This window comes from Macaca mulatta, chromosome 7 (genome assembly GCF_049350105.2).
Source record: "Macaca mulatta isolate MMU2019108-1 chromosome 7, T2T-MMU8v2.0, whole genome shotgun sequence".
Classification (NCBI taxonomy): Eukaryota; Metazoa; Chordata; class Mammalia; order Primates; family Cercopithecidae; genus Macaca; species Macaca mulatta.
In genome coordinates, this window is record NC_133412.1 from 165,176,042 (window position 1) to 165,188,188 (window position 12,147).

At 47.7% G+C, this 12,147-nt stretch overlaps 1 protein-coding gene across 2 annotated transcripts in view; it reads right to left on the reverse strand.

The window, feature by feature from the left end:
* FBLN5 (fibulin 5) overlaps positions 1 to 12,147 on the reverse strand; it is a 78,965-nt gene that overhangs the window by 57,287 nt on the left and 9,531 nt on the right. For both annotated transcript variants that reach the window (XM_015144314.3, NM_001260534.1), the window contains 1 exon segment: positions 10,910 to 11,164. In XM_015144314.3, coding sequence (XP_014999800.1) covers positions 10,910 to 11,164 — 255 coding nt within the window.

Consider the following 12,147-nt stretch of genomic DNA (forward strand, 5'->3'; position numbering starts at 1 on the left):
GCTGGATTTCCACAAATGTTTCAGTTTGAAAGAAAGTCAGACAGCACTGACAAGACCCCAAGTATTCTGCTTCCCCGGCCCCAACATACCCGCCGGCCCCAGAGTCTGTGGATGCTGGCTGCCTGCAGCAGGGCCCAGCACTGGCTGTCCCCATCTCCCCTCTGGCCCGGCTCCGACAAGCTGGAGGGGAACAGGCGGTCAGTCCTTGACATCTAGTCTGTTGTCTGAGGCCCTCTGGAGGGAAGGAATCCTGTGAATGTCCTTTCCCTGCCAGCCCCCAAGGAGATGGCCCAGAGACCCTTCCCCAAGCATGCTCCTCTGTTTCCAAGACAAACAGGAGCCTCGGGATGGTTGTTGGGCTCCAGGGGGTGCCAGTGATATGTAATACAACTGAGCAGTGCCCTCTGGAGTTGTGCAAAGAGCTAGCGCTGGCTGGTGGTGAAGCCCTGGGAGCCAGTCTCTCCCACGGCAGGAGAACAAAGCTGTGGCTTCAAGGTACGAAGGGCACAGCCTCCCACAGAGTTTCCCCTTAGGGAAGGGGACAGAGGACGTGGGTTTATCTGCAAATTAATCTGACTGGAAGGTTCTTCACGGGCATCTTTTTCCATTAGCCCATCAGTGCTGCTGTACATTAGATTAGACTGCATCCAACACTCACGGAGCACCCGTGGTGCCCAGCATCTTGCTGGGTGCGGGACGGCCACAGTGCCCATGGCCCTGGCCCACAGGGCGCTCAAGGAACAAGGAGACTCTTGGTCACCTTAGTCTCCACTTGACATCCAGTACAGTGGGAGGAGTCAGCAGGGGGTGCGTTGGAGGTGAGTGCTGGGAGACTGAGTGACGAAAACAGTGGCGCTCCCCTCTGGCTAGCCTGGGTTCAACAGCACCCGCACTCTTCCTTCCTGCCATTCATTCATTCAAAAATCACTCCACGAGAGCCCCACTCTGCCAGATGCTGTGGATAAACCGTGGAGGCTGGCACTGTGCCTTTGTCTCAGGAATCCCCCTGCCAGGCACCCCACCCACTTCCCTGAACCCCCGACAGCCATGCCCTCCATTATGAAAGACGAAAGCCCGTGGGCACCTGCCTGCCCTCTGTGCACATACCTGGGGCTGCTGGGAAGCCCTGGCCTCTCTGCCTCCATGCTCAAGGCCCAGGGCTGGCTGCTGGAGGGAGGTCTCTGGCTCGTGGGTCTCTCTGATGAGGGGTCAGCCCAGCTCACCAGCACTTCCCCAGTCCCAGCCTGCCCGGCCTGGGCACCACGTGGCCTGTGTGGTACATGTGTCCACAGAGGATGGCAGCCCAATGGATAGGAGAACGAAGGTACCCAGGTAGCTCTTCAGCACTCCCAGAGTCTAAGACGACCCCAGAGAAAGGCTCGAAAGCTACCTCTGTGGCCTGAGTGAGGTCAGAGTGGAGACAGAGCGGGAGAAGTGTCAAGACATGATCACGAATTGAAAGGAGGTCCCTCTTCTTCTCCCTCCCCAACTAATGCTCCTTCCCCAAACTTCCCCATCTGAGATAAGTAGCCAACAAGCACTCAAAGCTGAGGTTTCGATGCTTCTCTAAGGAGCATCGTAACATGCACCTCCGACTAATTTAAAAGACATGTGCTAAACAGTCAGCCCAGCTCTGGCCCCGGCATTCGAGGCTATTTACAACCTTGAAGGTAGCTTCAGCCTCCTGCCCTCCAGGCAGTGCTCTCTGGAGACTTGGTAATGCAGCCACTTTTGCCAGACCGGAGCTGAATGGTCCTGCCATTAAAAAGTCCACACTTCATCCATCCTCTGCAACACCACTTGCTTTTCGCACACAACTGGCTAATTCCAGAGTGGAGTAGAAATAAAAGAAACATGACCAGACCAAGGAACATAAGATGAGAGCCAAGAAAAACTTGTAGGTCAATGAAAAGACTGCCACGCTAGACACTGGGGAAGTGACCTACTACACAAAGGCACCAAGGGCTGGGCATGGCCCACCAGTGGGACCCCACCCAGAACGTGAGGCCAGCCAGTGCAGCGAACCTCACCAGACCAGTGCCAGTAACCAAAGCCAGCTACCACTGGGGGTGGGAGGGACTTCCTCACAAACGGAGACTTGGTAGGGCCCCGGCAGATGTCAGTAGGCATGTGTGCTGTTGAAATACACACAACAGAGAAGAGCCGCATCACCTGGGCAATCCAGGTGGGAAAGGGTTAACGCAAAAAAAACGATGTTTCCTAAAGATTGGGAAGATTTAGAATAGTAGAACATTCTTGAGTTGCAAGAAACCTGAGAAATCATCAGAACCAGGGAATTTGAACTTTTGTGTGTGTGCCTTGAACCTGTTTGGCAGACTGCTAAAGCCCATGGACTCTCTTCTCAGAATAATGCTTTAAATTGCATAAAATAAAACTCAGAGGATTATGAAAGAAAACAATTGTATTGAAATGCAGCTATCCAAATATTTAAAAATCAAATGTATGGCTGGGCATGGCAGCTCACACCTGTAATCCCAGCACTTTGGGAGGCCAAGGAATGAGGATTGCTTGAGCCCAGGAGTTAGAGACTAGCCTGGACAACATAGCAAGACCCCGTATCTACAAAAGATACAAAAATTAGCTGGGCATGGTGGCATGTACTGGTAGTCCCAGCTACTCAGGAGGCTGAGATGGGAGGGACACTTATTTCTGGGAGGTTGAGGATGCAGTGAGCAGAGATCATGCCACTGTAATCCATCCAGCTTGGATGACAGAGCAAGACCCTGTCTCAAAACATACACACACACACACACACACGTGTGATACAGTAATACAGATACCTCTTTATCAGTGCATTAAAAAACAAAATTAGGCAGATCTAGAATCTTCTACAATTTTGAAGTGATAAGCATAGATAAGGTTTCAAAATATTTCAAAATATTTCCAAGTATTTCAAAATAACTGCCACGGCTGTAAAGTGATATGTAAATATCTGATTCTCTTGTCAATACCATCCCAGGTACTACTAATAGTCCTGTGACCTGTTGACTACAATGGACAGTAATGCTAAATCTCAATTCAAAGTTAGTGGGGAAAAATATAACGATAGATCCCTTGATTTCTATCCACAGACCCCAGATTACGACCCTTAGTATAACACCATCCTTTCTTTTTACAGATAATAAAACTTAGGCCAGAGAGGCCAAGTGGCTTTCTAAATGCCACACAGGTAATAAGTAGCAAATCTGGGATCAAAATCCAATTCTTACTAATGTCTCGTCTCATCCCTTTACCACTACAGCATGCTACCTCAATCTAGGCCTTAAAATCATTTCTTTCCGGTTTGTGTTTTGTTTTTAAATAAGTAATACTTTCTTCTAAAAAATTCAAACAATACACAAATTGCATGAAAAAAATAAACCTTCTACCTTTCTTTAAATACAGTTCTGTTGAAAAATAGACAGATGAACGAGGGCCCTTCTAACTAAAGGGTGGTCCCTGGAGCAGCAGCGTGGCATCACCTGGGGGCTTCTAAGAAAATGCAGACCCTCGGGAGCCACCCCAGACCTCTTGAGTCAGAACTGCATTTTCCCCGGTAATTCATGGGCACAGTAACTTTTGGGAACAGCTGTCCTGGACAACTTCCTGGGGTCCTGTCTGTGTTTGGGTCTCCCTGGAAGCACAAGTTAACCCCAACTCCTACTGCTGAAAACTGGCAAAAATTCAACTTTCAACCCCCTAAAAGACACACACTATTAAATCTAATTCCCAGAGGAAAGAATAAAAAATAATGGAATAACAGGACTAGGGGTTTGGAGCAGGAGAAGTCATCATGGAATGATGAGATTTGAAATAATGAAAACAATAATTACAGTAACTAACTTATGAAGCCCCTACGATAAGGCAGCCTCGATGTTAGACAATTTGCATGCATTATCTCACTTAATTCTCCAAATTTCCTGTGGCAGTTAGTACTGTTATCCCTGTTTACAGGAGGAAAATCTGAGGTTTAGAGAAGTGAAGCCACTTGCCCATCATCCCAGCAATGATAAGGAAAGACTTGCAGCAAGATGGGAAACCTGGGCAGGCCATGCCCGTGAACAAGCCTGCTGGGGCCAATTCACAAAGACATCTAAGCAAACCCAGCTGCAGAACCCCCGCCTCAATGCGGGTCCCATTTCCTCTCTGGGCCTGCGTAGTCCCAACGCCCTCAGCAGCTAAAGAATCAGTTTCAGGGTTTCACCCATTTTCCTCCAGATCTTGGTTTCACGCATTTTCCTTCTGGTCTCAGCCTGAGGACTGAGTTTCAAGTTACAGCCCAAGCCAGAGGCCTGTATAAAAAATAAAAAAAGTCTGTTGGAGTGAAGGATGCCTTCTCCTCCTTAGTTTTTGTTAACCACAGTCCTGCCAACATTAGGGGCTGAGGTTTCTCCTTGCCCCCGGCCTTTATGCCACATTTGTTCCCACTTCCCACTTTTCTGTCTCACAAGCTAAATAATCCCAGGCTCTGCTGCCATTTCCAAGCAGATTCTAAGTGAAGCCACATCAGGCTTAGCTGGGCAAAGCCCTTCAAGGCCTGGAAGCTAAATGTGCACTGGGTTCAGTTTTAGGTCATTTTAAAGGTTTTGAAGAATTAGACGTGCGATGCATTTTCAGACTCTCTGAATCTTCCCATGGGTTATCATCTCAAGACCCTAGCAGCCTCTTCATGAATCTTTCCCAGTTAACATTTACTGCGGGGTACTCCGCGTAAACACCAGGCAAGGTGTTTGCACGTGTTATCTATGAGACAGGTGTTGTTATACCCATTTTACAGACGAGGAAACCGACCCCCGTTCTCACAGGTAGGAAGTGGCCAAACCAAGGTGAGGCTCAAAGCCTGTCTGACTTCCAAGTTCCAGCCCTCTCCACCCCAGAAGCCTTCTTATCTCTGCCTTCTCTTTGTGCCCTCTCAGGAACTCATCAGAGGCCGTCTTGAATTTCAGCTGCTTGTGTTGTGTCTCATCTCCCTCCCTTATCCACAAAGTCCAGAGACAGCTCCATGGCCGTGCACAGCTCCACATCCCCCTCAGTGCCTAGGCCAGAGCCTGGCACCAAGAATGCACTCTGTACACATTGGCTGGCTGAAGAAATACTGGCTGGCTTTCAGGAAAAATAACTCGAGAGAAAGCCTCAGACCAACACCACCCCATGTGGTAAGATCCCATGTGTTGCTCTCTGCCTGCTTGGGCGCCCTGATCAACAACAAAAACAAAAATCCTGGACTAGAAGAGAGAATCAAGATATTGCTTGTAACTTCACAAATGGCCAGAATTCCTGCAGTCCCCTGAGTCGAGGGCTCTAGTAAAAGGCTGCTTTCTCAGCTGCAAAAAATTTCACAAACAAGAGTTACGGATGGAGTCCCTACATTTGCCACTGAGCCACGCTGGTTAGCGAAGCTCGAATTTGGAATGTCCACCCAGAGAGATGACAAGGTGAGCCCCCAAGGGAATAACTGACAGAGTTGAGTGGCGGCCACATTCAGCGACCTGGTCTCAGAGGCAGAGTGCCATGAGAGGAAGGTTCCTGAATGGGAGTCCACATCTTGGGTGCCCCAGTCACTTGGCACCAGCTCACCCCACTCCCTGAGGCTTCAGTACCGCACCATCTTCAGCCCCACATCATCCTTCTCTGGGATGTCTATGTGACCCGCTCAGAACTCTATGCATGCATTTGATTTGGCCTCTGTCTGTGTCTTGATTGTGAGCTGTTGGGTGAGGCTCTCCTCCAGCAGCCCCTCCCTGCTTACCAGTTAACCACGTTTGTCTGGCTCTCCCTCCCCTGAGAATCTGGTCACCAGATCTCCCAAGGGTCCAGGATCTGGGTGACACACTCTAATGAGCCATGAGTCCCATCACTGTCATGCCAAGATGCCAGTTTTCTGAACAACACAAAACTTACTTGGCTCATGGACTGTAATTACTAGGTCACTGTTCACTCTGTCTGCAGAAGTGTCCCAAGTGATCCAGCTTTACATCTAGGGGCCCGTGGACTCAAACCTACGGCCAAACATTGTTTCAGAAGGGCAGGGTCTAGTCACCTCCAAAGTGGAACCAAAAACAGAGAAATTGAGGAGGAAGCTCTGAGGGACTGGCCACCCAGGCGCTGAGCCCGGCCCCGCCCAGCCTGTGGAAATAGGCACGGCCTCATGCGGCACCAAGGGATGAGAGTGATTCCTTGGAAGTGGGTCCAAACCCTAGAAAAAGTAAACCGCAGTGAAAGGGATGCTCATTTGCCTCCCAAGGCAGACTGTCTTACACTTTATGAGAAGAAATCAGTGCATGAAGAGGGCAAAAGATCAAAGATGCTACCTACAAAATAGCCTGCCCAAAAATTTAACCTGAATTGGATCAAGTCTATTGATTGGATCAAGCTCTGTTAGCAGCTTACAAGAAAATATAGGGGACTAAGGAATAAGATAACCCGCCCCCGACAAGAGTGCAGTCAGTCACCTCCCAAACGTATGAAATTCTACAGAACGAGCAGCTCGGCCTCTTCAGTAAATAAGTGGCCAGGGAAACAGTAAAGACTAAAAGACATTTAAGAGACTTGTCAACCAATGCAGTTTGCAGAGCTTGCACGAGTCTGATTCCAAGAAACCAACAGACAACCGGCTGCTGAGATGGTTTCGTACGCATGGCCCCTTTGGGGCTCAGCTTGTCACCCCTCTGGGTGGACATTCCAAGTTCTGGCTTTGCTAACCAACTTGGCTCAGTGGCAAATGTAGGGACTCTAATAACTAATGTTAGTGAAATGTTTCATGGCTGAGAAAGCAGGCTTTTGCTAGAGCCATGCTATTCCGGGGACTGCAGAGATTCTTCCAGCCATTTGTGATGAAATTGCAAGGCATTTATGAGACAATCAGAGAGATTTGAATACTACCTGGATATCTAATGATAAAAAGATTATTATTGACTTCTGTAGGTTTGATAATGGTATTGTATTTTTTGGAGGTTTTTTTTATTTTATTTTTATTTTTTGAGCTGGAGTCTCGCTCTGTCGCCCAGGCTGGAGTGCAGTGGTGCAAACTCAGCTCACTGAAATCTCCGCCTCCTGGGTTCATGCCATTCTACTGCCTCAGCCTCCCCAGTAGCTGGGATTACAGGCGTGCACCACCACACCCAACTAATTTTTGTATTTTTAGTAGAGATGGAGTTTCACCATGTTGGCCAGGCTGGTCTCGAACTCCTGACCTCAGGGGATCCGCCCACCTCAGCCTCCCAAAGTGCTGAGATTACAGGCATGAGCCACCATACCTGGCCTTAAATTTGTTTTTGTAAATAATTTCTTTATCTCTTAGAGATAATTCTGAAGTCTTTAAGGATGAAATTATATGAAGTCTGAGATTTGCTTTAAATTAATGCACTGAGTAGAGTGTAAAGAAGAAAGGAGATTGTGCCTGTGCTGATAACTACAGAAGTTGGGTGATAAGTAAGTAGGTGCTCACTACGTTCTTTCTACTTTTGATTAGGTTCGAAATTTTACAGAGCAAAAAGTTTCATTAAGAAAGAGAGAGACAGAGAGCTGGGTGCCACGGCTCACACCTGTAATCCCAGCATTGTGGGAGGCTGAGGCATGAGGATTGCTTGAGCCCAGGAATTCGAGACCAGCCTGGGCAACATGGCAAAACCCTGTCTCTACCAAAACAATACAAAAATAAGCCAGGCATGGTGGCATGAGCCTATAGTCCCAGCTACTTGGGAAGCTGAAATGAGAGGATCACTTGAGCCCAGGAGGCAGAGGTTGCAGTGATCGAGGAGCATGATGGCACACGCCTGTAATCCCAGCTACTGGGGAGGCTGAAATGGGAGGACTGCTTTGAGCCCAGGAGGCAGATGTTGCAGTGATCGTGCCACTGTACTACAGCCTGGGTGACAGAGCCAGACCCTGTCTCAGAAAACAAAAAGAACAAGAGAAGGACCTTGTTTTTAATCCTGACTTCAGCACTGACTCTGAGCACCCTTGAACAAATCTATACCTCACTGAGCCTGTTTTCTCATTCAAAGCTTGAATCGTTCAAATCGTAGCTCAGCCCCTCACTTGCTGTGTGACTTTGAACAGGTTTCTTAGCTTCTCTTCTTCAGTTTCCTCATGGGTGCAAAAGGATTGATAATAGTTTTACCTTGTAGATGGCTGTGAGGATCAAATGCATTAATTATTGTAAAGGTTCTAGCACACAAGTACTATCCAAGTGTTTGATTTTATTACCACCGCTGCTGCGGATGTTACTGTTGATCATTACTTTTATTTTGATGAAGAGGAGAAGACACCTTTGGAGATGTTGTCCTCCTCTCCTAGAACGCTAAAGTTTCAGAAATGTTTCCCAAGCCTCCCTGACTCACCCGCTGCTCATGCAAAGCCTCCTCCATAGGACCAGAGCTGTGCTCTGGAAAACACCCACATTTTCTGGGCAGTGACACCTGCACACTCACCTCCTTGTCTTTTCTCAATGATGTCCCCATCTTGTCTCCTTCCCTCCCACCTTCCACCACAGTGCCTTGCTTCCCTTCCACCTGCTCCCAGGCCCACCTCTCTTCCATCCCAGTTCTTGGAAGGAGCGGTAGGTAGAAAGAGCCTCCCTTCCCCATTCCTTCTCTTACCTCCTCCCACCCCCACAATGCCAGCTCTTTACAATACGCAGAGGGACCTCAGCGAGGGCCATTTGAAAGCCTTCTGTAAACCAGGAAACCATGGGGTGGGGTGAAGGGAAGTTAGAAAGAACTCAGGACTTATGAATGCATAATGCTGAACTTTTTGGAAATGGATGGGCCTGGTGCCAGTCCTCACTAGGGCTCCTAGATTGTATTCTCCTTACAAAAGGGCCATTATGAAAGTTCCGCATCTCCCGTGTGACAGGTTCAGAGCCATAAATGGCATGACGTCAGAGGGACCAGGGGAGGAATAGCTTTCCCAGCCATGTCCTCGTTGTAAGGGCACTGGGACCCTGGAAGGAGGTCTAGGGGAACGAGGGAGACACTTTGGAGAAACCCGCAGCAGCTCCCAGCTCTTCTGCAAAAGAGGCCACTGAGCTTGCCCAAGGCATCAGCTAGAGCTGTCTGCACCACCACCACCCAAGGCCCCTGCCAAAACCGCAGAGTGCCTCCAAGGAGTCATTACACCCTCTTCCTCAAGACATTTAAGGGCTGATCACTTGGCTCATCCAGCCCCCATGTGACATCCTGGAAGAGCAGCACCTTCCACCTCTCTATCTCTGCATTTTCTTTTGGGATCATTTCTTTTCTACCAGCTAGGAGAGGTCATTTCCTATAGTTAGGAGACTGCAGACACGGGAGAAGTTAGGAGAGCTAGAAAAGAAAAAAAAACAAGTCCCTTCCAGTTACAAAGGTTTTTCCTCCTGATGCTGGTTATAAGGAAGCATGTTACCATCTTCTCCACCCCGTGCTGGCTTGACTGGACCCCATGCTCATTCCCTTTGCACACTCATCAACATTTAAGGTAAACAGTAACCAGCTCTCTCTTTCTCTTCCCCGCCCCACCCCCATCAACACACACAGAGACCACACCCCTTGAGACCAGTGAAAATGTAGAAGTTTGGGTTCACGCATATCCAGCGTTTCCTGGTAGCTCTGAAGACACTTGTCTGCATATTATTCATGTGTATTCGAATGAGAAGGCACGCTCCTTCACATAAGCATGTAGAAGACACTTTAAATTAATAAACACAGCTCCCCTAATAGTGGGTTACAGCTCAGCACTCCAGAGCCCTGAAATAGGACAAAGAAAAATCTTGCTAGACCAATGGTCTTCCAAACTTTTGGGATAGAGGAAAAAATATTAAAATTTCAATTCATATATATATTTTCTTAAGAGACAAGATCCCGCCATGTTGCCCAGGCTGGAATGCAGTGACTATTGACAGGCGCGATCATGGCACACCACAGCCTTGAACCCCTGGGCTCAGGTGATCTCCCCCTTCACCCTGCTGAGTAGCTGAGACTACAGGCACGTGCCACCACTCCCAGTTTCATATTTATTTTTTATCTCGTCCTTTTAAATTTGATATTTCTTATGTGAAGTTTATATCCTGCAATCCATATTAGTATGACAGGGTACGTATGTAATTTATAAAAATCCATATAGTGGGGATCCAGGCTCAAAAAGATTTTGCAGATGGGATGCATGATCAAAAAGTCTAGAGCTTTCACTCTATACACCATCTTCCAGAGCTGGAGACAGTTGCAAGATTTTGGCCTGACCACAGCTAAAGACCAGGGAGGATCCTAGGTAACTCTCCTCCAAGGCCACACTGGCCCACAGAACCTAAAGCTCTCTTGGGCACTGGTCACGCCCCTTGCCAATTCCTTTGTGCCTGCTTCTTCCCAGAGGTCCATTCTTGCTATGAGTTCCTATCAGTGAGGCTCCTTTTGGCCAAAAGCGCATTAGTTCCAACCCAAGTAACCTGCTTTCTTTCCAGAACAGTTGGCGGTGCCCTTCAAGGCTTCTTCTATTGCAGAAGCACATGTTCCAATCAAAGGTGTGGGGGCTGAGGGCAGAGCTGTGGTCCTTTCTAGATCTTCCTCTGAGATTTACTTACTGTAGTAAGTCTGACCAGATGTATTTGTTATTTAATTGAGAAAATATTACCTTGGTCTTTAAATATATAGATGAGTGATAGATAGATATAGATAGGTAGATTGACGAAAATAAAATAAAGAAAAAAATTGGTTTTCTGGAGAACTGTGAACAAAACAGCAAAATAACCTCCCTAGTTGGGCAGGAACCCGGAGATACAGGCTGCTGGGAGTGAAACTGGGAATGCAGAAAGTCAGTCATTGTTTCACTGGTGCATTGAATGGCAACTACCAACCCATTTGGGGTGAGCATGCTAGATACAGACGACGTCTTCCCCAAAGCACAGCAGAGAGGAACAAAAGGCTGGGCTACTTACCCACACATTGGTTGCCTTCATCCATCTGGTATCCAAAGCGGCATATAAGAGGCCTGGAGATCGTGGGATAGTTTGGAGCTGAGAGCGGTGGGGCAGCTGCTGGGTACGGACCTGAGTAGGGGGTCGAATAGGGGTTCGAGTAGGGCCCTCGGTACACGGGGTTTGTTCGGGGAATGCATAAATACCCGCCATTTTGGTTAACACACATCATGTCTCCTCGGCAGGCCTCGGGGATGGTCCGGCATTCATCAATATCTGCAAGGCACAGAAAGGACAAGCATTAGTGCCCCCGCCTCCCCAAGCTGCGTTGTGTCCGGTGCATATTTAAGCAGAACTTGGCACCAGGCGTGGAGGAAGCACTCCCAAACACACTTCACCAGCATCTGCTCCTAAACACCTGGGGCAGCCCCAGCTCATCGTGGGAAGGTACCTTTAAATGCTGGCTGAAGTGAATCAAAGTAACCAGTGTCACCCAAACATCAGCCTTGCAAATACCACCATCATGATTTTGACCATATCTACAAAAAACCTGCTATAGTTTGAATGTCCCTCCAAAACTCATGTTGAAACTTAATCCCCAGTGTTGCAATATTGAGTGGTGGGGCCTTTAAGAGGTGATTGGATTGTGAGGGCTGTACTCTCATGAATGGATTAACCTACTCATAGATTAATGGGTTAATGGGTTATCTTGGAAATGAAACTGGTGGCTTTCTAAGAAGAGGAAGAGAGACCTGAGCTAGCAGCCCAGCCCCCTCACCATGTGATGGCTTGCATACTTCAGAACTCTGCAGAGAGCCCCCACCAGCAAGAAGGCCCTCACCAGATGGAGATCCTCAACCTTGGACTTCTCAGCTTCCACAATTGTAAGAAATAAATTCCTCTTCTTTATAAATTACCCAGTTTTAGGTATTTCGGTATAAGCAACAGAGAACGGACTAAAACAAACTTGTACGATCATTTGCACATACTCTTTCTTTAAATAAACCCATATTTGAAGCACAAATAAATGTATTTTTAAAATCTTACATGACTACAGCAGGTGAAAATTAGCATAAATAGAAGGTAACAGTAAAAATAAATATATACTATTAAAATAAAGAGTGTTTATCTGCAGGTGTACCATCTAATATGCCAAGGACCCTCGTGTACATACTACACTCTGAAAATACTGGAATGGGCCAACAATTGTCTCCACTTCTATTTCAAGTAACAGTGGTCGGGAAGAAAGAGTCTCTTGC